The 25,067-nt window shown below is 41.8% G+C and overlaps 1 protein-coding gene across 1 annotated transcript in view; it reads right to left on the bottom strand.

Moving 5' to 3' along the window:
- Positions 1-25,067, bottom strand: part of LOC141134536 (tyrosine 3-monooxygenase-like) — a 66,276-nt gene that overhangs the window by 8,487 nt on the left and 32,722 nt on the right. Inside the window, exons 8-11 of the mRNA XM_073624039.1 lie at positions 22,124-22,259; positions 9,944-10,013; positions 1,144-1,200; positions 81-176 (exon numbers count right to left, since the gene is read on the bottom strand). Coding sequence (XP_073480140.1) covers positions 81-176; positions 1,144-1,200; positions 9,944-10,013; positions 22,124-22,259 — 359 coding nt within the window. The remainder of the gene's footprint in view (positions 1-80; positions 177-1,143; positions 1,201-9,943; positions 10,014-22,123; positions 22,260-25,067) is intronic.

Here is a 25,067-nt window from a genome sequence, read left to right as displayed (position 1 = left end):
TAGCATCACTTCTGTAAATACAGATGTTCTTTATTGAGATGTAAAAAAAAAAACTGAAGGAAACATAAAGCAATTCTTACCTTAAGCTCCCCGTAAGATGATAGCAAGCCAGCTCCATAGGCTCTGATAGAATCGTTCTGCTTGCAGAGTCCAAACTCAATGGTGAACCAATAAAGCTGAAATACAAGATATCAACTGTTTTACCAAATTGTATGTGTAGTATGATACTAAATAAGTAGTAGTAACTGCATGTGTAGTATGATACTGGTAAATAAGCACCACTCATAATAACCTGTATTCTGTGCTCATATTTACAGTTATTTCCTTGTATTTTCTATTTTTATTTTTATTGCCATACTGTTTCACGAGGAAAGGAAGCTGTTCACCTATCGGATGTGTGATTTATTCACTTAATTTTACACAAGGTACAATAAAGAAACATGATGGACCTGGAAAAACAGGTGGTGTAAAGAATTCAAGAAACCACATCAATTCAGTCATGATATACTATCCCAAAACAATGCTGCCAAGGTAAGCATTGTTTGTTTGAATAATCAAAGTAGCGAAGAAAGACAGGGTGAATTATGTTGTGCCACATACTACTGTAGGTGTGAGCATACACTTTGTATTTACATATACAGACAGTGTTGGGGTACTAGCCAATGTGAGGTACTAGAAGGTCTTAGATAGTTGTTTCCATAATGCTTACTAAAAGCTCAATTTGGGCTACTAATTACAATTAGGGTTAAAAACTGGGCAGCACAAATTTTACCCAATTTGGCCATACATGCATACATACCAACATATTTGAGAAGACTGGATGTCTGACAACCGATTAGACTTGTGGATTATGTAGCGAAAACACAAGTAATTGTATGGTACATAGAACACATGGTCATCCAATATCCACCTATTTGATGTCCAAGTGATTAGTGATTACATCAGGTAGGAGGGGTGGCATTGGCCACAATCTCAAAAGTGTTTTCTATCATTCAAAATACTTTCCAATATAATATTACTCATATTTCATCACAGCCACTTGGGAAAAGAGGTTCCATGTTAAGAGCTAACTCTTATAAAATGTTTTATTGTAGTTTCTATTCTGATTGTAGAGGTCATTTAGCTTGTCAGTGTCAGACTTACCGTTGCCAATTTTTGTATATCTTCATCAGATGCTCCTAGTGAGGCTAGACCAATATCCTGAACAATTCAAAAGTAAAATTAATCCTCAAAATATAAACTGTGCACTTGGTAAAATAAGTATTTTTTGTGTTTTTGTTGTTATTACTAGTATTGTAGTAGTATTAGTGGCATTGTAGGTAGTAGTAATGAAAACAAGCATAGTCAGATATGAATTTACCATTAGGCACAATAAACTCATGCCTATACTGTACGTAACTGAGACAGCTTTACCTTACCTTAAAATTATTAGGCATTCTTTTTCTCTTACTACTGGGAACATTTAATATAAGGTTATTTACACATTTTTACAATATTTTATGTCAGGTTAGCACCACTAAATATTTTGGATTAACAAGGTAATCTTAGCAAAAGAACATGACAAAATGTGCCAAAAGCTTGTTCCCTACCAGCATTCTTTAGAGAAGGATACTTGCTCTTGTCTAAAAATAAACTTTGCACACTTTCTGTTTTGCTGCACATGGAATAAATTAAAAACTAAAAGATTCATTAAGCTTTAAATTTCCATATATACTATTTAGTAACAATTAATGTATAGATATGCCTTTTTAAAGCTGGTGGCTGATGGTACTAAGTCCAGGTTGTCAAGCTGCTTGGCGAATGAATGTTGCATGTTCAGACAAGACTTTATCTGGGTCATTGGATGAATGAATAGGATAAATGAAAATGAGCACAGGTTCACCTTATTCACAAACTTCTGGGCTTACTCCTTGGTACAGTCCCCCACCCCTTTCTTTTTCCCCCCAGTGTGTAGTATTTTTCTATTTCTTTATTTCCTTTTTAAAATGTTTTCAGGATGGACATATGATGTGCAGGGCCCCTTTTTCTTCAGGTCCTCTCCATTCTCCAGAGCTGGATGGCCCTTTAGTGATGCAGAGTGTGGTGATGATGACAGCGATTTTCTCTGCATCTATGTGTTTGACAGGATGTTGTGCTGCTGCTCACTATAGGTGTGGGTCCATGCATTTATAAGATTACCTCTGTCTTCCAGCTCGAATAATGTCCACACTCTGTCTTGCAGCATGCATAGTGCTTTATTGTACATGAAAATACACAGCTCCACCAAGACCATGTAACAACCGAAAAAGTGAATGTATATTATTGGGATTTTATGTGATAGACCAACACAAAGTGGCAAATAATTGTAAAGGATGAGGAAAATGAGAAATGGTTTTCAAAATTTTTTACAAATAAATATGTGAAAAGTGTGGCATGCATTTGTATTCAGCCCCACTGAGTCAATTCTTTGTAGAACCACCTTTCAACCACCTTTCGCTGCAATTAGAGCTGCAAGTCTTTTTGGGTATGTTTCTACCAGCTTTTTACATCTAGAGAGTGACTTTTTTGCCCATTATTCTTTGCAGAATAGCTCAAGCTCTGACAGATTGGATGGAGAGCTTCTGTGAACAGCAATTTTCAAGTCTTGCCACAGATTCTCAAATGGATTTAGGTCTGCACTTTGACTGGGCCATCTAACACATGAATATGCTTTAAACTAAACCATTCCATTGTAGCTCTAGCTGTATGTTTAGGGTTGTTGCCCCGCTGGAAGATGAACCTCCGCCCCAGTCTCAAGTCGTTTGCAGACTCTAACAGGTTTTCTTCTAAGATTGCCCTGTATTTGGCTCCATCCATCTTCCCATCAACTCTGACCAGCTTCCCTGTCCCTGCTGAAGAACAGCATCCCTACAACATGATGCTGCCACCACCATGTTTCACGGTGGGGATGGTGTATTCAGGGTGATGTGCATTGTTAGTTTTCCGCCACACATTTGTGCTTTTAGGCCAAAAAGTTCCATTTTAATGTCATCTGACCAGAGCACCTTCTTCCACATGTTTGCTGTGTCCCCCACATGGCTTCTCACAAACTGCAAACGGGACCTCTTATGGCTTTCCATCAACAATGGCTTTCTTCTTGCCACTCTTCCATAAAAGCCAGACTTGCTGGGTGCAAGACTAATAGGTATCCTGTGGACAGATTCTCTCACTTGAGCTGTGAATCTCTGCAGCTCCTCCAGAGTTACCATGGGCCTCTTGTCTGCTTCTCTGATTACGTGGACAGCTATTTCTTGGTAGGTTTGCAATTGTGCCATACCCTTTCCATTTTCAGATGAAGGATTGAACAGTGCTCTGTGAGATGTTCAAAGGTTTGGATATTTTTTATAACCTAACCCTTCCTTAAACGTATTCACAACTTTACCCCTGACCTGTCTGGTGTGTTCCTTAGCTTTCATGAAGCTGTTTGCTCACTAACAAACCTCTGAGGGCTTCACAGAACAGCTGTATTTATACTGAGATTAAATTACACACAGGTGGACTCTATTTACTAATTAGGTGACTTCTCAAAGCAACTGGTTCAACTAGATTTTAGTTAGGGGTATCAGAGTAAAGGTGGCTAAATACAAAGGCACACCACACTTTTCAGATATTTATTTGTAAAACATCTTGAAAACCATTTATTATTTTACTTCCACTTCACAATTATGTGCCACCTTGTGTTGGTCTATCACAAGAAATCCCAATAAAATACATTTACGTTTTTGGTTGTAAAATTACAAAATGTGGAAAATTTCAAGGGGTATGAATATTTTTTCAAGGCACTGTAGAGAGGTAAGGAAAAACAAAAAACAAAAAAATGTGCTTATTTGGTCCTTCTTGGTCTGTTAAATATACTATTTCTACATGTTTAGTTGCACCTTATACTTTTTGATCTTGCCAGAAGTATTGTGTGCTAATAACTTCCTGTGCTTTCTGCCTGAGATGACATTTATCAGTAACATTGTTTATAGCTATTACTGAGAACTACAGAACCACATAAATCTATAATGTGGAACATAAGTTCTGTAGGTTTATGTATTTCTGTTTTCCTGATACAGAAGGGTAAGTGGGCATTGTCATCCTACTGTTACTGGCAGAGTGACCAGATAAAAATAAAAGTAAACAAATGCATTCATTATTCTATGGATTGGCAAGCTGCAATATACCAAATTTAGTTTTGTCTTTAGAAGTTCTTTAAATTATAACACCCTACCTAAAACTATCTTTGATGGTTCTTAATGAACAAGAAAGAAGACGTTCTAGTGATATAATGCTATTGTAGCAATGACCCCCAAAGGAGCTGCTAGAAATGTTGGGTTCTCCTATTGTTTCTAGTGATGATGCGTCCAACACACCAATAGGAGATATCTGGAGTTAAGTTACACTGGGAGAAGCCCTAGTTATAAATAATAGCACATCAATGGTTGAAACAATAATTGCAGTAACACAATGATATCAATACAGTATAACCACAAGTTTAAGTGACCACAAAGAGAATTCCTTTTCTTTGCTACCTGTAAAAGGCCTTGCCTTAAACAGACTAGACAGGCAGAGACTAACACTGTAACATTAATGAAACAATACCAATGAAGTAATTAATACTCAGGTGTATGGTATAAAAGGTGCAGTTAATTACTGGAGTCTCAAAACAACCTAACTGCCCTGACTAACCACTGGCCAGTGGGTAAAACTACCACATAATCTGTCTGTGGTGGGGCCCTTTGACCTTAATAGTGGAGTGCTTAACCTTCAATCGAAAGTATCTGTAATCCACAGAGGCTTTTTGCAAAGTGTCTTAAACCAACTATTACTAGCAGAGTGATAATTGTCCTCTTTAAATCAGGTTCCACTCAGCAGTAGTGATTGCAAAACTTTATTGGCAGCATTCATCACACAGGACCTCTCACCAATCCGATGTCCAATGATGGACCACCTAAGTTCTGTCTGTTCCGTGACAAACCTTTCTCTTGGTGGATGAATGTTAGGTCGCATTGCCTCTGGCAGATTCCTCCTGGAGCCTTTCTCACTCTCAGGTCTCCTTCACAGATGATCTCACACAAAAAAGGGACTTCGCTCCCACTATCCCTCATGTCTAGTGCGTATCTCAACTTAAGCAGCTTGCACACACACATACCACTGGTTCCTCCTCTGGTGCGCTCATCCTCCTATCCCTGTGCAGCTTTCACAACCTAAACGTATTGTCAGACAGACATACACCTCCCACTAAAAGTCTTTGGTCCCCAAAGAAGCAGAATTTACAGTTACAAACTAACATAATCTAAAAGACAAACAGAATCTTGCGAGCTACCATGTGAAAATCCAAATGATAATTAGAGATGATTAAAGGACAGCTGCTAGCATTGATCACGTCCCATATGCTCATGCCAAAAAGTTTTGTACCAATATAATGCTGCGCTATCCAAATGTAATCATACGGTAACCATACCAAATCATAATATTACTGGCATATGCAATAGAGAAATTTGCAACCCTTTGCGATTAATTGCAATACTGCGATAATTGCAGTGACAACCTGTAATTTACATAAATCTATATAAAGTGCATCAATATACAATAATCAATATAGAAATAAAGTGAACCTTGTTTAAAGTGCTTTTGTGCCAAACTAATTCATGCATTAATCTGTGTCCATAAAATCGCAGCATAAAGTCCATTCATAACTTCTCCATTCTTCTGGTACTCATTTCAGATGATAAAACAGATGATATAACAGTAAAGTGCTCATGTCCACTCTTGTGCTTCCCCTTTGGTGTATGCGCTCACCTTCGAGCGTGTGACCTTGCACCTAAGCTCGGTCAAAACACGCTTTTAAACCACCTCTGGGTTTATGGTCAGCATTTATATGATCCTTGGATGGTTGCTTGCAGCAATATTCATATGGAAAACAGAGGAAACTGGATAGTGTATTACTGTTTTAAAAGTTTTATTTAAAATGACAATATATCCAAGGCTTTGGTCTGAACAACATTTTGAAGGTTGGTGTGCATTTATTTCTCTCACAGCAGAATGCATTGCTGAAGGAGATTGTTTCAACCTTCTCTTTGAGGTACTGGGTGAAGCTCTACTGAAAGACTTGGGCCATAGTGGTCAGTGCCAAATACACAGTAGCATCAATACATCGTAGCCTAGAATAGCCTCTGAGACGTAGCGACTAAAAAGGCCTCTTTCACTTGCATTGTTTTTAGGGTGTAACATGTAACATGTTACTTTGGAGCAGTCAATCACACCATCCCTGTGACAGCAGGCAGGGTATCCTCTCCCTGCATCCACTGTCACATTTTAAAAACATCGTGGCTTGGACCTTATAGACTCCATCCTGGACATTTTTGGATCCCCTCCAACCCTACACAAAGGGCTCTCCCCCATATACCTATTGCTTTCTACCCCACTTCAACAGGACAAATCTAAACCACTTTTAACCTGGGAACAATCTCTTAACTTTTCCGCTACACCTAAACAATGGCAACAAGTGCAACCCTACCTATTGAAATATTCCTGTTGCATTACCCATTGGGAATCTTCACAAAAGCTAATCTACCACTGGTATCTTACCTCACAAAAATTAGCCAAAATCTACCCCAACCAATCCTCTCAGTGTTGGAGACAATGTGGAACTTTAGGATCACTCTTTCATATCTGGTGGCAATGCCCTATTATCCAACCATTTTGGGCCCATCAAATAATATGCGCAACCCTCAAAACGGACATACCTACAGATCCTCAACTGGCTCTACTGGGCTTTGGCACGGACTCCTGGCCTTACAAATTTCCCACTCTGCTCACCCACTTCTTCATTGCTGCGAGACTGTCAATTGCACGTAACTGAAAAACACCAACACCACGAGACAATAACAGCGTAATACACATCCTGAATGAACACGCTTAACATGAATACTTCTTTGCCAAAGCTCTATCCCAAGATAAATTCCTACGCAACTGGCATTTATGGCAAAATCATCCACTCTGTACTCTACAACTTTGAACTACAAAGCTCTCCTGATGCATCCTAATTGAATAAATGATATTATAATATCTCCTATGATGTATATTACTTAGGCTTACATCTCCCAAAGTCAGAGGGATGAATGTAGGAAAGCTTTACCATACATGCTGTATCTGTATCCAAAAAAAATTTTTTACCACCGTACCAGCTCACAACTACCTTACCTTACCTACCTTATTCTACTCCCCCTCCACCCCCTTTTCCTCCCTCCTGACTTGCTTCTTCTTCTAACATTAACATAATTAGATTAACTCAATAAACCACCATTTGTACTATATTCAATATTACAATAATCTTACAATAAAGATCTATTGAAACGAAAAACAGCGTGGCCGTGTATGGCTTTGTTTTGTGAATGAGTTCTGTGAATGAATGAACAAGTCTTGTCTGCAACCTTGGCAGATGGCTCAGTAACTGTCTGCCCAGATGGAGATATGAAAAGACAGCAGTACTGAGTGTCTGCAGGAGGGGCACTTTAAACACAATAATGGAGTGTATAAACTACAATTGAAGGTATTTGTAACCCACAAAGGTGAACTGTATGTTTTCATGTTATCTTAATCAGGGCTTTTTTTCAGCAGGAACTAGGGGGAACTCAGTTCCACCACCTCTGGCTCAGGTCTTCTGCTCCCTGCTCACCACTATCACTTGGTAACGCTGAAGTCCAGCTTCTGCGTTTACTTTACAAGTGATAGCTTATCTCCCAGTAGCTCCCACAGGTCAGATCTCCTGCACAGATCTCACTGAGTGTCGGACAGGGACAAGGGAGATACAGAACAGGTGCCCGGGGTACAGTGCAGTCATGGGCAGGAGAGGGGACGTGGTAGGCAGCACCCTCTGTGGTCTCCATTTTTTTCCCTGTTGACCAGTTGTTGATGCTCCTACTGCATGATCTCCCTTGCAAGTGACTGTAGTATAGTATAGTATGCTGGGAGGTACTACAGCCAGATAGGTGCTTCAGCTTAATATTGCAACAAGGGTAAGACATATGACAGATGGTGGAGCTTTTAAGGAGGGGGGAGAAGATGAGGGCAATGGAAGGAGGGGTTGTATGCAGAGAGAAGAGCTAAAATTTGATGCCATTTGGCAGGTATGTGTGTGTGGCGGGCATGGTTGAATTCCTGCACCTATTCTCTGAGAAAAAATAGCCCTGATCTTAATCCAATTATTACCAACACAGTGATGATGTCCGCTTTAAATCAGATTCCATCCACCAGTAGTGCTCTCAAAACTGTATAGTACACAGAAGGGTTGCCAAAGAGCCTCTCACTAATCCAATATCCAACAATGGACCACCTGCAGGCCAAAAGGTTAGGCCACACTGCCTTTGGCAGATTCCCTTGAAACCCTCCTGTCTCCCAGGTCTGCTCCATAATAGATCTCGCATGTGGGATTAAGTGACCCTAAGATCCCACTTTCTCTGGTGTCAGTTGGGTCTCACTCTCACATGATGAGACCAGGGCAGACTAAAAATAGGTAAGTATACACTTTTTTTTACACAGGTTAGTCAGTATAGGTAGCAGGAGGAGGGAGTGGACATTTTTCAGACTAGTTAGACAGCAATTATACTTTAATGCATGGACATGCACTATTGTTTATTGAATGCAGCACATCACAATACACAGTTCACATCTGTGCATTGCAGTATAAACAAATGCAAGTTGCATAGATGCGCTGCATAGATGTTACATAGTTAGTCTCGTTGAAAAAAGACTCAAGTCAATCTGGTTCAACCAATAAAAGGGAAAAGAAATTATGCAATTCTATTTTCACAATCCTATACCTACAGTTGATCTAGAGGAAGGCAGAAAGCCCCAGCAAAGCATGACCCAATTTGCTCCAGCAGGGGAAAAAACTATTTCCTGACCCCCCAAGAGGCAATCGAATATTCCCTGGATCAACTTTACCTATAAATGCTATGCTAGTATCCAGTTATATTATGTCCACTTAGGAAAGAATCCAGGCATTTTTTTAAAGCTATCACACATCAAGATGTGTTGGAGTGGCCTGTAAAATAAATGGATGGCACTGAAATGGAGTACTCAATGCATCACCGTGTATTGCAGTAACAAATGGTAAAATGCTTGCTTTGCAATATGTTGCTGCGACTGTAAATGGGGCCTAAAATTCTGAAAGTATAGCATGCCCTTCACCCTGAAGCATTTTCAAAAAACAAGAGGTTTATTTCACATTTTACAGTAGTGGAATTAAAGAGATGTCGCACTGATGATTATAGATGATGATATATAGCAATTTTACTCTATTTGTTCAGGCATAACAAAATCTGCCCTTGGCCTTTCTATTGTAAAGCTTGGGTCTAATGCCGTGTACACACGACAGGACTTTTCGACTGGACTGGTCCGTTGGAACGAATCCGTCGGACAATCCGACCGTGTGTGGGCTTCATCGGACCTTCAGTGGACTTTTTCTGTCGAAAATCAGACGGACTTTAGATTTGGAACATGTTTCAAATCTTTCCGACTGACTCGAGTCCGGTTGAAAAATCCGTTCCTCTGTATGCTAGTCTGACAGACAAAAAAGGACGCAAGGGCAGCTATTGGCTACTGGCTATGAACTTCCTTATTCTAGTCCCTTCATATGTCATCACGTTCAAACCAACGGACTTTCGAACGGACTATAGTCCGTTCGTGTGTGGGCAAGTCCGGTCGTCCGAAAGTCCATCGTAACTCCATCGAAAGTCCGTCGGAAAGACCGTCAGACCTTTAATGCTGAAAAGTCCGCACATGTGTATTCGGCATAAGATGTTTTCCACAAACCTGTATTCAAACCTGTATTTACAGGTACCTATAAGTGATTGAAAATTATTTTTCTCAAGCTTCATGTTGTGGCACAAATGTTTAAAATACTAACATAGTTCAACATACTAGTAAAAATGTCTACCTGTGAGAACTGTGCAAATTCTTTATCAGCAAGCATGGGAATATGGCCCAGCAATTCGTGGCAGCAGTCCCTAGAGATATACAAGAGGGAAATTTTAGTTTTACATGCTCATTCAACAAAGAAACTAAAAAACAAAAGATCAATTTATCAGTATCACAGTGGATGTACATGTGTACAATGCCCAGAATTACATTTACTATAAGGTCCTCGTAGGTCATTGTCTAAGACAACAGGATAACAGAAGGCAGTTCCCAAACAGAACATTTTGTGTAACATTTTATCTTGCCTCCTCTGGAAGCTTCTAAAGGCTTAAATTAAACTTTTCACTTAGCACTTAAAGGGTAAGTTCACCTTTACAGAAAAATCTGTAAGGTGAATTTACACAGGACCCCCTCCTCACCACCCCCCCAGTCCCGCTGATCTGTTGCGCGGCTATCTCTTGTTCTGAGCTCTGGTATAGCCGTGTCAGTGGTCCGGGGCTTAGAAATCCCCTCCTGATGAAGTATGTTTTGGAGATTCAGCTGCAGGGATATAACCTGTGAGGCGGCTATACCGGGGCTCAAAACGGGAGATCACCATGACCCAGGTTAGCGTGACTGGGGGGTGAGGAGGGGGTCCTGTATAAGTTCACCTTACAGATTTTACTGTAAAGGTAAACTTACCCTTTAACTAAACTTGGCCATGGAGCAGTGGCGGCCCGTCCAGGGCCCCTCCCCTCTCCACTGAACACACAGAGAAAGTAAGGAACTGGCTGGGGAGAGACAGACATGACTTGAAGGAGGGCTGCCTGTGCTGCCGGGGACACAGATTTGTGGAGAGGCTCAGCTGGGGACACATATGTAAGGAGGGGCTCCGCTGGGGACACAGATGTAAGGAGGGGCTCAGCTGGGGACACAGATGTAAGGAGGGGCTCCACTGGAGGCACCTGATATAAGGAGGGACTCTGCTGGGGGCACCTGATGTAAGGAGGGACGCTGCTGGGGACACCTGATGTAAGGAGGGACTCCACTGGGGGCACCTGATGTAAGGAGGGACTCGCTGGGGGCACCTGATGTAAGGAGGGACTCTGTTGGGGGCACCTGATGTAAGGAGGGACTCTGCTGGGGCACCTAATGTAAGGACGAACTCCGCTGGGGGCACCTGATGTAAGGACAGACTCCACTGGGGGCACCTGATGTAAGGAGGGACTCCGCTGGGGGCACCTGATGTAAGGAGGGACTCTTCTGGGGGCACCTGATGTAAGGAGGGACTCTGCTGGGGCATCTGATGTAAGGAGGGACTCTGCTGGGGGCATCTGATGTAAGGAGGGACTCCGCTGGAGCACCTGATGTAAGGAGGGACTCCGCTGGGGGCACCTGATGTAAGGACGAACTCCGCTGGGGACACCTGATCACATTTGGTGGCAGGCGACTTGGCAAGTGACACACTCAGGGCTCCCACTGATTCTGCATTATGGTGAGTTGAATGATTTAATTTTATATTACAATGTAATAATAGAAATAATGCGTTTCAATCATCCTGACAGCATAACAACCATGGTGCTGGGATGATTGAAGTGCTAACACCAGGCGTTTGGAGTATCTTTATCTGCTGATTGTTAAACTTTCTCGAATACACATATTTCTATTGTTGTGTAGGATCCGGGCCTGCTGTCCCTCCCTCTCCCTCCATCCCTCGTTCATCTCAGATGCTAACCACACTACCTTAGAGCCACGCACACTATTTCGCTGAAACCACATCCATTTTCACCAAGTGGAAGGGGTAAAAAAGGAAGGGCGGGGTCTGGTGCCCCCTTATCCTAAAACTTCACCAGCCGCCACTGGGAACCAGCCAAAATCTGCTCAGTAATTGGCCCTGTTGGCCGCCTCCCACCCAATTGAAGGAAATTAAAGGAGTCACGTCAAAAATTGCCAGCCAAAAAGTGGCTGCATCCAATCAGATCATTCCTTTTAGACACTCCCCAAGCATGTTTGTGTATTTTCAATGTTGACATTAAAGGCACATGAAAAAACTTGCTTCTGCTGTAATGTATTTTTTTAGAACATTTTTTTGTTTGTATTGGTATATAGTCACAATGGCAGTACCCATCTCCCCAGGTCAGCCTTGTTCATACCAGCTGCAGTGCACTATGCTGTGTATCACGCACACCCACTGGTATTCATTGTGGGAATGAGGGGGGGGGGGGTTGCAATGTGTTTTTACATTGCATTGCACTGTTTACCAAACCCGGGCAGATTCACTCATCCATAATTGTCCCAATTGGCTGTTTTCTGTTCGCATATTGTAATGATTGCATATGGTAAGGTGCAGCGCAAGAACAGGTAAATTAAAATGCAATGATAAATGCAGTATTAAAAAAGTAATCACAAAATGTCCAACGAGAGAGGGAAAGAGGTCAGAAGTCCCAGCAAGCACCAAGAGGATTCCACGTGACAATCGCACAATTCAAGAAAGATATTGGTGACAGACCCTCTACGTTCAGAGCAATCACTTTGCTCACCTTAAGGACTGGACCACTGAAGATGGTCAAATAGGCAGGTCCCTTCATAGGGTAAATGATCCAGGCAAAGACAGGAACCCCAATAGATTCCCCGGAATATACAAAAGGTGAAGCAAAAACAATTCTAAGTGCTCATTGAGGATCAGTTAGAAAGCAGCTTTACTTTAAAAATGGTTACTCACAAACCGCTGCTTAAAAACGGCATTTCCATCACAGATGGCTAAGTGGTGTGTAAGATACAGGTCGGCAGCGGGTGATGTCAGCACGTAGCTCCTCCCCCATACGCGTTATGTTCATAGAACTTTGTTAGCGGGGCGGAGCCTAACAAACGTCCCCTGTCCTCCTTAAAACCATATCCTTCATCATAGAACCCATGTTGCGAAAGGGGGGCGCGGCTAAGCCTCCCCCTCACATGGTACACAAATCCCATCAATCAGCATTCTTTCTAATGGGGACAGAGAAAAGGATATCACATGACCAAACCACTTCCAGGTGAGGACATGAATACTAGGTCAGCAAAAGGATATCACATGACCAAACCACTTCCAGGTAAGAAAGTGAACACTAGGTCAGCAAAAGGATATCACACACCAAACCACTTCCAGGTGAGGAAGTGAACACTAGGTCAGCAAAAGGATATCACATGACCAAACCACTTCCAGGTGAGGAAATGAACACTAGGTCAGCAAAAGGATATCACATGACCAAACCACTTCCAGGTAAAGAAGTGAACACTAGGTCAGCAAAAGAATATCACATTACCACACCACTTCCAGGTAAGAAAGTGAACACTAGGTCAGCACAATGACCCCTAGTGGCCACTTAAGAAAATGCTCTCTGAGCATATAACAAATATTGAGGAGCGACCCTATTTTTCAGTTTAACGGGGAATTATCAGTATTGGTACAAAAGTGTCTGAAACATAAGCTTCTCACTAAGAAGGAGGCTAATTTTCTGGATCCAAGTACTTGTAGGACACCGATTATGTATTGCCTACCAAAAATTCATAAGGATGCCCAATCACCACCTGGGAGACCCATTGTGAATGGCATTGACTTGGTGTCCTCCCGCCTTGGACAGTATATAGACTTCTTTTTGAAACCTTTAGTATGTGATACCCCAGCCTTTCTTAGGGATATCAAGCACATCATACAGATAATGGAAACCCTTCTGTGTACCAGTAGTAGTGTATTAGTCACGGTCGATGTTGGCTCCCTATAAACTATTATTGCCCATAGGGAGGTCATTGCCTCTGTTAAATGGGCTCTTAATAAATCTAATCTCAGTAGCTCACACAAAAAGTTTTTGCTACAGTGCCTGGAATTCTGACTTACTACTATTTCTGGTATGACAGGTAGTTTTTCCTTCAGATCATGGGCATAGCTATGGGACTTAAGTTTGCCCCTAGTGTGGCAAACTTATTCATGGCACTATGGGAGGAGGAGTTAATTTTCCATGACTGCCCTGGGCAACTTGTTTGCTACAAATGCTATATTGATGACTTGATTATGGTCTGGGACGGAGATACAGACAGCCTTGAAGCTTTCCTGCTTAGGTTGAACAACAACATCAAAAATAACTTCTCTGACTTGGAGCATTGATACAGAACATCTTGTGTTTTTGGATCTTGACATTTTCAAGGAGGGGGATCATTTTAAAACACGTAATTATTTCAAGCCAACGGATAGGAATGGATAGCTGCCATCACAGAACTTGGCTGTGTAATATTCTCAGGGGCCAATTTAGCCGTGTCAGGCACAATTGCACCTTGGTTTCCGATTATCAGGCTCAATCTCAAGTCTTGGTGGAGAGGTTTTTTCAAAAGGGTTTTCAAAAGGAACAAGTCCTTATAAACTGTGTTGAGATAGGGAATCGTGACTCTAAACGTAATTCTAATACGGGGAATAAAAAGAGTGTTAACACGCAGGAGTATAAAATTGTCCTTGATTATAATGTACAATACAGACAGTTTGAAGGGAACATCTTCAAACACTGGGATGTCCTCAGGAAAGATAGGGTGCTTGGCACAGTTCACCCTAGCCGACCCCATTTTATTTATAGACGGGCACCAACTCTGAGAGATGCTATTACACCTGGAGTCATAGACCCCCCTATCATTAGAGAGAATAGGATTTTCTCTTTTCTGTCCGTTTTTTAAGGTTGTGGCAGATGCCCAGCATGTAAACAATGTAAATGCAACAACAAAAAAAGTAAAGAATTTGTTTCTTCCTTGGATAAAAAAACCTGATAACATGTAGCACACAAGGGGTGGTATATATGCTGGAGTGCAAATGTGGACTCTAGTATATTGGCAAGACCTCTAGACCCCTGAGTGTGCATGTGGGGGAACACGTGAATAACATCAGAAAGGGACTCAGATCCCATAGTGTCTCCAAGCATTTCAGGGTATGTCACAATAGGGACCCCAGGGACTTAAAGTTTTGGGGCATCGAAAAGGTTGACAGACATTGGCGGGGGGGTAACTATATCCGCTGCCTTAGCCAGAGGGAGTCCTTCTGGATTTGTGAGGCTAAGGTCCTCTCTCCTGAAGGGTTAAATATAGATTTTTATTTAAATTGTTTTATCTCTGATAGGTAGTTTTGTTTATATTTTTATTTTATTTTTATTTAAAAAATATATTTTTATTTTTATTTTATTTTTATTTTTATTATTTTTATTAATTTTGTATTTTTTTCCATATCATTTTTTGCTTTTTATATCTTATGCATTTTTTTATATATACTTTATATTGCTGACCTAGTGTTCACTTCCTCACCTGGAAGTGGTTTGGTCATGTGATACCCTTTTCTCTGTTCCCTTCAACAGGAACGCTGATTGATGGGATTTGTGTACCATGTGAGGGGGGAGGCTTAGCCACGCCCCCCTTTCACATCATGGATTCCATATGATATGGTTTTCAAAGAGGACAGAGGATGTTTGTTAGGCTCCGCACTGCTGACGAAGTCCTTTGAATGTAACGCGTACAGGGGAGGAGCTGCGCACAGACATCATCCGCTGCCGACCTGCATCTTACACACCACTTAGCCATCTGTGCTGGAAATGCCATTTTTTAAACAGCGGTTTGTGAATAACCATTTGTAAAATAAAGCCGCTTTGTAACTGACCCACAATGAGCACTTAAAGTTGTTTTTGTTTCACCTTTTGTATATTCCGTGGAATCTACTGGAGTTCCTGTCTTTGCCTGGATCATTTACCCTATGAAGGGACCTGCCTATTTGACCATCTTCAGTGGTTCAGTCCTTAAGGTGAGCAAAGTGATTGCTCTGAAGGTGGAGGGTCTGTCACCAATATCTTCCTTGAATTGTGTGATTGTTACGTGCTTGCTGGGACTTTTAGTCCTCTTCCCCTCTTTTGTTGGAATTTTTTGTGATTGCTTTTTTAATATTGCATTTATCATTGCACTTTAATTGACCTGTTCTTGTGCTGCACCTTACCTTATGCATTTTACTTTGATTATGTGATGATCTTTTTGTGCTAGCTGCATTAGTTTTTAGGTTATTTAGGTATTATTTTTGGCGCTTATTGCTTTATTTGTATTTAGTATTGTAATGATTGCCTATTTACTTCCTGCTTATTCTAACAGTAGACTTTTTTTGTCTGTGTATTGTATATATATGCCTATTTGAGGCCGTATTGTCAGAATAGCCATTTTTGCCAATGTATTGTGAATTCACTGTTTCTTAGAGTATCATATTACTAGAATTGAGTGCCCTTTAGACTTGTCACTATCAAAGCAAGCTGATATTATTATTATGTTCTGCCGCAGTGTACAATGTGTCCAGCTATAGGATGAATTTCATTTTATTTAACGCACCATTTTTTTTCCCCCATGTGTCACCACTATTAAACCTTCAAATATATATAAATATTTTTTGCTAACATATATATATATATATATATAAACATATATTTATATATAAAACAGATAAAGAAAATCTTTATTGTAAGTATTTATTTTATTTCATGATTAAAAGTGAAAATTATTTCACATGAATTACTGTAGCTATATAGAGGAGCATGGGGGAGGATGTTGAAAAATAGTCCACCCCAGGTGTCAACTATGTAATTGTAAGGCATGCCACTGCACTGAATAATTCAAAATGAGAATTGCATATTGAGCAAACAGCATGGTACCAGAAATAACACCTTCAACCACACTTTATGATAAAAAGAATAACAATAGCTATATGTGCTTAACCAATAAAAATAGGTAAATCAATCAGCGCAAAAAATAAATAATAATCAACTAATGCAGTTAGCACAAAAGATCATCACATACTCCCAATAACATATCACAAAACAAAGTGCAGCGCATGAAAATAATAACATATTAAAACAGTCCAATAAGATGAAACAGAAAAATAAAGAGGACTAAGGGTTGCAGCAAGCATCAAGAGACTTCCACGTGGCAGGCACAAATCAGGAAACAATGGTGACAGACCTCCAGTGCACTCGCTTTGCTCACCTCTAATAATGGACCACTGAGCTAACAGATAGTCAAATGCACAGATCCCAAAAGAGGGTATATCATCCAGACAAGAGCCAGGAACTCGATTTACCCAGGACATGAATAAGGTGAGACAAGAAAAGATCTAAGTGCTCACTGTTTGGCTAATCAAAACAGCTTTATTAGTTTAAAAAAAGTTACTCACAAACACCCTCATAAGAAACGCATAAAATCCGGTGTCTTGTCGAATACAGTCCCCTATCATATCGTGTCCGCCCTGTACTGCGCAGGCGCAGTATGGAGGACAAATGAGACGCCGAAAGTCTCCGAAGTTTAACAGCTGATCATCAGCTGTACACGGCGCCTGCGCTTTTATTCTCACCCTATGTCCAGGTTCATTCCCTACTATCCAAGTGGACATAGAGTTAGAATAAATAATTGCCGAGCGCAGCGAGGCCGTGCCCGAAGCATGGCGAGCGAAGCGAGCCCGCGAGGGGCCCTCTTACAAAGCCATCGCCCAAGCGCCGTGTACAGCTGATGGTCAGCTGATCAACTTCGGACACTTTCGGCATCTCCTTCTGCTCCGTACTGCGCAAGCGCTGTGCCTGTGCAGTACGGGGCGGACACTATACGATAGGAGGACAGTTCTAGTCAGAACACCGGCGGTGTGTGAGATGCGAGTGACGTCAGCATGCGGATCCTCCCCCGTACGCGTTACGTTCAAAGAACTTTGTCAGCGTGGCGGAGCCTAGCGTACGTCCCTTGTCCCCTAATAAGCATGTCAGTCGTCGTGGAAACCACAACGCTCCCTGGAGTCGTGATTAGACCACTCCCATGACATTACAGAGAGAAGCCCTGTCACACAGCACACCTGCGGACAGAGCAAAGTAGTCTCTTATTGCTTAGACATCCGGATACAAAATATAGCCAATAGGTCTGAGAGATGACCCCTAGTAGCTAAATGTGAAAATACTCACTAAACAAAAATAAAAATACTAATTATAAAAAGCACTGAACACCCGCTGTTTCCCTAAATTTCTACACCTCAGTTACTGCATACATAGCATATAATATAACATACAGAAATTACCACAAAACAGCGATAAAAAATCAGAAATAATTAAAAAGTTACCCATCAGAAATAAAACAATTTAAATCAAAATCTATATTTAACCCTTCAGGAGATAATACCTTAGCCTCAAAAATCCAGAAAGATTCTCTCTGGCTGAGGCGACAAATATAATTACCCCCATGCCAATGTCTGTCAACCTTCTCAATGCCCCAAAACTTAAGGTCCCTGGGATCCCTATCATGACACACTTTAAAGTGTTTTGAAACACTGTGGGATCGGAGCCCCTTTTTTATGTTATTCACGTGTTCCCCAATGCGCACACTCAGGGACCTGGAAGTTCTACCAATATACTGGAGTCCACATTTGCACTCCAGCATGTATACCACCCCCTGTGTGTTGCATGTGTAGCGCTGGTAGATTTTTAATCTACCGCTGATAGGTAAATCTTGTGGGTTACTTGTTAGGTGAAGTTAGATTTGCCTCTGTTCTAGCTTGGCTGAGTTGCGTGTAGTTCCACACTGTGCCGGTGGGTGTCGTTGTCACCATGGGCTGGTGTTGGAAAGGCAATGTGTTGAAGCGTATGAGTGCTCCTCTGTCCCGGAGACAACTCAGTGGAGGTGGTCCTCTGAGTTGCATTCTGGGAGAGGGTATTTATGGGACAGACGCCATGTTCCGGGGTTCGATTTCAGCCACCTGCTGGCCCTCCTGGCCGACAGGTATGTGTTAAGAGTACCACCTCGTGGGCCTCCGTTCCGGAGGCCCACGTCGCTGCGGCTTGTGGGTGGGCCCAGAAGCATGTCTGGGGCCTACCACAGCAGCAGAGGAATGGTCCTGAGCTGTCTATCCTGAATGAATAAGCTGGACAACCGAGAAGATCCCAGGGGAGGACCCATCATGGAAGGATCATGCGTAGTGCTGGTCTGGAGAGGGGCCTGGTGACTCGGTTGGAGGACGTATCCTGAAGTAATCTTACTGCATAGTACTGCCGGGTTGGCTTAAAGGTTCAAGTACTGTGTCTGACATTCAAACCAATACATCCTGTGGCAGAGGATCGTACGGGTTTTATTCCAAACAAGTCTGTGGCAGAGACTTTTGTTCGTGCTGCGTACTGGCTGCTAGGCAAGTGAGAGAGGCCTATCCAGGCGGGCAAAGATTGAATCCCACAAGGGGAGTGCATTCAACTACAAGTGTTCAATTCCAAAGAATGTTCTAAAGAATACTAAGGAAGGGTATTTGAGCTTCCCTGCAACTTTCCTTCTTCCTCTTTCCTGCTACTTCCTTTATTACTTGTTCATTAAACCATTGGAAAATATACTCAAGTGTTTGGTGCTTATATTGTCCAGAGGTAAACTCAACGGGACCCTAGACCCGGTGCCGGTGAAACAGAGGTGTCGAGAGTGAAGGTAACAGCCCGCTTTAAACCAGCAGCTCCACCGAGAGTTAGTGCTACACATGTTATCAAATTTCTTAACTGATACCTCCGATTGGTAGAGGTAGAGACAAAATCTTTTCGTTTTTGGATGTTACATTTGCATTGTTTGCACGCTGGGCACCTACCACAGGCATAGAAACCCGACAAAAAGGAAAAAATTCTATTTTCTCTGATGATTGGAGGGTCAATCACTCCAGGTGCAATGGCATCTCTCAACGTCGGTGCCTGTCTATGGATGAAACGTAGACGATTAGGGAGAACTGCACCTAGCACCTTATCCTTCCTGAGGACTTCCCAGTGTTTCAGAACAATCCGCTCAAACTGTCTATATTGTATGTTATAATCAAGAACAAATTTATACTCCTGTAGATTAGAATTTCTATTCCTCCCCAAACTGAAATCAGCAACCAATGTTTGTCTATCAAGATTTCCTATCTCATCCCGATCAAGAATGACTTGCTCCTTTTGATAACCCTTTTGAAAGAACCTCTCCGCCAAGTGTTGTGATTGGGCCTGGTAATCAGAGTCCAAGGTGCAATTGCGCCTCACCCGGATAAATTGACCTCTAGAGTGCTGGAGTGCAAATGTGGACTCCAGTATATTGGTAGAACTTCCAGGACCCTGAGTGTGCGCATTGGGGAACACGTGAATAACATAAAAAAGGAGCTCAGATCCCATGGTGTTTCAAAGCACTTTAGAGTGTGTCACGATAGGGATCACAGGGACCTTAAGTTCTGGGGCATTGAGAGTTGACAGACATTGGCGGGGGAGGGGTAATTACATTCGTCGCCTCAGCCAGAGCGAATCTTTCTGGATTTTTGAGGCTAAAGTATTATCTCCTGAAGGTTTAAATATAGATTTTGATTTAATTTGTTTTATTTCTGATCTGTAACTTTTTAATTATTTCTGATTTTTTATCGCTGTTATGTGGTAATTTCTGTATGTTATATTATATGCTATGTATGCGGAAACTGAGGTGTGGAGACCTATTGGCTATATTTTGTATCCGGATGTCTAAGCAATGAGAGACTGCTTTGCTCTGTCCGCAGGTGTACTGTGTGACAGGGCTTCTCTCTGTAATGTCATGGGAGTGGTCTAATCGTGGCTCCTGGGAGCGTCATGCTTTCCACGATGGCTGACATTTTTATTAGGGGACGGGTGACGTATGTTAGGCTCTGCCTCGGTGAGGAAGTTCTTTGAATGTAATGCGTATGGGGGAGGAGCCATGCGCTGATGTCATCAGCTGTCGACCTGCATCCCACACACCGCCGGATTGTATGTGGAAATGCGTTTCTTATGACTAGTGTTTGTGAGTAACTTTTTTAGACTAATAAAGCCGTTTTAATTAGCCAAACAGTAAGCACTTAGATCTTTTCTTGTCTCACCTTATTCATGTCCTGGGTAAACTGAGTGGAGTTCCTGGCTCTGTCTGGATGATATACCCTCTTTTGGGATCTGTGCATTTGACCATCTGTTAGCTCAGTGGTCCATTATTAGAGGTGAGCGAAGTGAGTGTTCTGGAGGTCTGTCACCATTGTTTCCTGATTTGTTCCTGCCACATGGAAGTCTCTTGGTGCTTGCTGGGGCCCTTAGTCCTCTTCATTTTTCTGTTTGGACTTTTATTGGACTGTTTTAAGATTTCATTATTTTCATGCGCTGCACTTTGTTTTGTAATACGTGCTTAACCACTTCAGCCCTGGAAGGATTTGACCCCTTAATGACCATTCCATTTTTTGCAATATGGCACTGGGTCGTTTTAACTGACAATTGCGCGGTTGTGTGACGTTGTACCCAAACAAAATTTACTGTCAGGGTGTCAGGGCTGGGCTCAACTATACTTCTGTCTCATTCTGATTTATGGTTCCTGAAACAGGGAAGGGGTTAACACTAGGGTGCGATCAAGGGGTTAACTGTCTTCCCTAGGTGTGTTTTAACTGTAGGGGAGATGGGCTGCCAGGGACATGACAGAGATCACTGTTCCCGATCACTGGGAACAGTATGTCTCTGTCATATCTCCTGTCAGAATGGGGATCTGCCTTGTTTACAAAGGCAGATCCCCATTTTGCCTCTGTACTAGGCGATCGTGGGTCGCCGGCAGACATCGAGTCCGCCCGACCTGCGGGCACACTCCCTGTCCGTATCCCTATCCAGCTACGGAAATTTGCGCAGGAGAGCCGACCTGCCGCCGTATAACGACGGCGGCTGGTCGCCAAGTGGTTAAACTCCACTTTCATTAAATACTTTTTTTTACCAAGTCATATTATAGCATATAAATTTGCTACACAAGCCATATTGTAATTTAATGTTATTAGAAGTTATTTCCTTTTCAAACCGCAGTACTGTCATTTTCTGCAAAATGCAAAGCAATATGGCAACCTGGGGGCATTCAGTAGACAGTTAGTGTACAGAATGTCCCCAGAAGTGTAATTTCCTGCTTGGATGACTGACTCCACTTTAAGATACAAGAGTTTTAGGCATCCTCTGCAACGAAAATGTAATTTTTTCCGCGATACTCCCCAGAGGTTAATCGCTTCTAAAGGAATACAGACACTGCAATTTTGTTATCATTAGAACACAGAAAGTGCACCATAGTGATTACCCAGAAGGGATTTTTTTTTGTTTTTTGTTTCAACAAAAGTGGAGTTACTCTTTAAAGATGCTTCTAAACATAGTATAGTAAATACTGGAAGTTGTGTCCGTGTACTTACGGCTCTGGAGAGTGCATGACAGTGGAGGGATGTCTCAGGTACTGTGTTGTCGGAAATACACGGAAAGCTAGACAAGCCAGGAAATCTCTAGCAGAAAGCAAACCAGCTGCTGGTCTCAGTTTAAATCCAGTTCTTTCTATACAATTGAATGCAACAAAATGAAAGTCTGTAATATTAAAGAGAACCTGTACTAAGAGACATACATAGAATGCCAATCCTAGTACACTTGCTGTTATTGCTAATTGAATGGGTTTAATACATTCAGAGACAATGACCCCCAAGTATGCAAACTGCATGTTTTGATTTCCCTGAACCTCATATTTTTTCTGGTCTATGCATCCGGTAGTACTGAAGCCAGAGGCAGCCAGACAACTAGTGTTTTCCAAATGTGATTAGCAATAGCAGTCTGCACATTTTTCCCAATACAGGTTTCCTTTAACTCAACACAGTTTAAAAATCATTAAAGTTGTATTAAACCCTCAGTTTTTTAAGCAATTTAGGCAGCTGATATAACCTCTTCTGGACCGCCCCACCGCACATTTACTGCAGCAGGGCAGCCTGGCTGCGCGAAAATAACGTACCTGTACATTGTGGCTTCTTCCGGGTCTGGGGCACGCATCCCCAGCATATATTGGATATGTTTTATAGCAGAAAGTAAAAAATATTTTTTTTTTTTCAAAATTGTCGTTGTTGTTTATAGCGCAGAGAAAAAACAAAACGCAGAGGTGATCAAATACCTCCAAAAGGAAGCTGTATTTGGGGGAAAAAAGAAGGACGTCAATTTTGTTTGGGTACAGCGTTGCATGAACACGCAATTACCACTTGTACACTGTGTGCATCAATAGAAACATACAGTCCCATAGCCTATAATAGCAAGGCACCCCCCTGCTCCTCCCTCCTCCTCCCCCCTCCCTCTTTCAAACTAACAGAGAGCTTAGAGACTGCGCCATTCACTGTTAACTCTTTCCTGTAAAGACCAGAAGTTTAGGGAAGTGGTGCTGAGAAAGTAGCGCTGGTATTATCCGCATTTCTGCTGAAAGAGTAGGAGCCAGCACCATAGAGAGTTGTAAACTGAAAGTGCTAGGCTAGGAAATTTTTATTTTATTGTGCTCAATGTGTTAAGCTAAAAAACTCTGAGGGTTTAACCCCTTCCCGCCGAGCGTACGCAGATGTGCGTACTCGGCTTTCCGGGGTTATACCGGGATGATGCCCGCAGCTGCAGGCATCATCCTGGTACCATGTTGTAGAGCGGGCGATCGGCTATCCATGTATAATAACCAATGTGGCTAAAAGCCGCTCGGCTATTATACCGGAGGAGCCGGAGGGGACTCCCCCCCCCTCCCGCCGCCTCCCGCTCTTACCGGGCCTCCCGATCCACCAGGAGGCCCGATCGATGATCCGCCGCCTCCGGCGGCTGCTGACAGTCTGGAACGAAGCCATGCATGGCTTCGTTCCAGCCTCCTAATTGTAAACGCGGAAGTGACATCATGACGTCACTTCCCGTTTACTCGGTAGCCAATGGCGCCGGTTTTAAAAAAATAAACAGTGTTCAGAATCGCCGTTTTTGAAGTGCAGTGTGAAGTGCAAAGGAGGCCCCCGATCCCTCCATAAAGAGTACCTGTCACCACCTATTACTGTCACAAGGGATGTTTACATTCCTTGTGACAGCAATAAAAGTAATCAAAAAATTTTTTTTGTAAAAAACACAATTTCTAAAAATAAAAATAAATAAGAAAAAAAAATGTTTTTCCCCGTGAGCTCGCGCAGCAAAGAAAACACATACGGAAGTTGCGCCCGCAAATGTAAATGGTGTTCAAATCACCCATGTGAAGTATCACCGCGATCGTCAGAGCGAGAGCAATAATTCTAGCACTAGACCTCCTCTGTAACTCTAACCTGGTAACCGTAAAAAAAATTTAAAGCGTCGCCTATGGAGATTTTTAGGTACCGTAGTTTGTCGCCATTCCACGAGTGCGTGCAATTATAAAGCGTGACATGTTTGGTATCTATTTACACGGCATAACATCATCTTTCACATTATACAAAAAAATTGGGCTAACTTTACTGTTTGGGTTTTTTTTTAATTCATGAAAGTGTCCCTTTTCCCAAAAATCTGCGTTTAAAACACCGCTGCACAAATACCGTGTGATAAAAAATATTTCAACAATCGCCATTTTTTTCTCTAGATTCTCTGCTAAAAAAATATATATAATGTTTGGGGGCTCTAAGTAATTTTCTAGCAAAAAATACGGATTTTAACTTGTAAACACCAAATGTCAAAAATAGGCTTAGTCATGAAAGGGTTATTACTACTTTAAGGCTACATCCTACTGGATGGTCACTTGACCCACCAAGTCCCCCCGCCTTATTTAACAGCTTCAACCCTGGAAGATTTTACCCCCTTCCTGACCAGAGCACTTTTTGCGATTTGGCACTGTGTCGTTTAACTCACAATTGCGCGTGCGACGTTGCACCCAAGGAAAATTGACGACCTTTTTTCCCACAAATAGAGCTTTCTTTTGGTGGTATTTGATCAACCTCTGTGGTTTTTATTTTTTGCGTTATAAACAAAAAAAGAGCGACAATTTTGAAAAAAAATAAATATTTTTTTCTTTTTGCTAAAATAAATATCCCCCAAAAATATATAAAAAAAACAAATGTTTTCCTCAGTTTAGGTCGATGTGTATTCTTCTACATATTTTTGGTAAAAAAAAAAAAAAAATTACAATAAGCGTATATTGATTGGTTTGCGCAAAAGTTATAGCGTCTACAAAATAGGGGATAGTTTTATGGCATTTTTATTATTATTTTTTTTATTAGTAATGGCGGCGATCTGCAATTTTTATTGTGACTGCAACATTATGGCGGACACATCGGACACTTTTGACACTATTTTGAGACCATTGTCATTTATACAGCGATCAGTGCTATAAAAATGCACTGA

The sequence above is a fragment of the Aquarana catesbeiana genome, linkage group LG03, assembly GCF_042186555.1.
Source record: "Aquarana catesbeiana isolate 2022-GZ linkage group LG03, ASM4218655v1, whole genome shotgun sequence".
NCBI lineage: Eukaryota > Metazoa > Chordata > Amphibia > Anura > Ranidae > Aquarana > Aquarana catesbeiana.
Note: the sequence above shows the minus strand (reverse complement) of the source record. Positions and strands in the feature narration are given on the sequence as shown.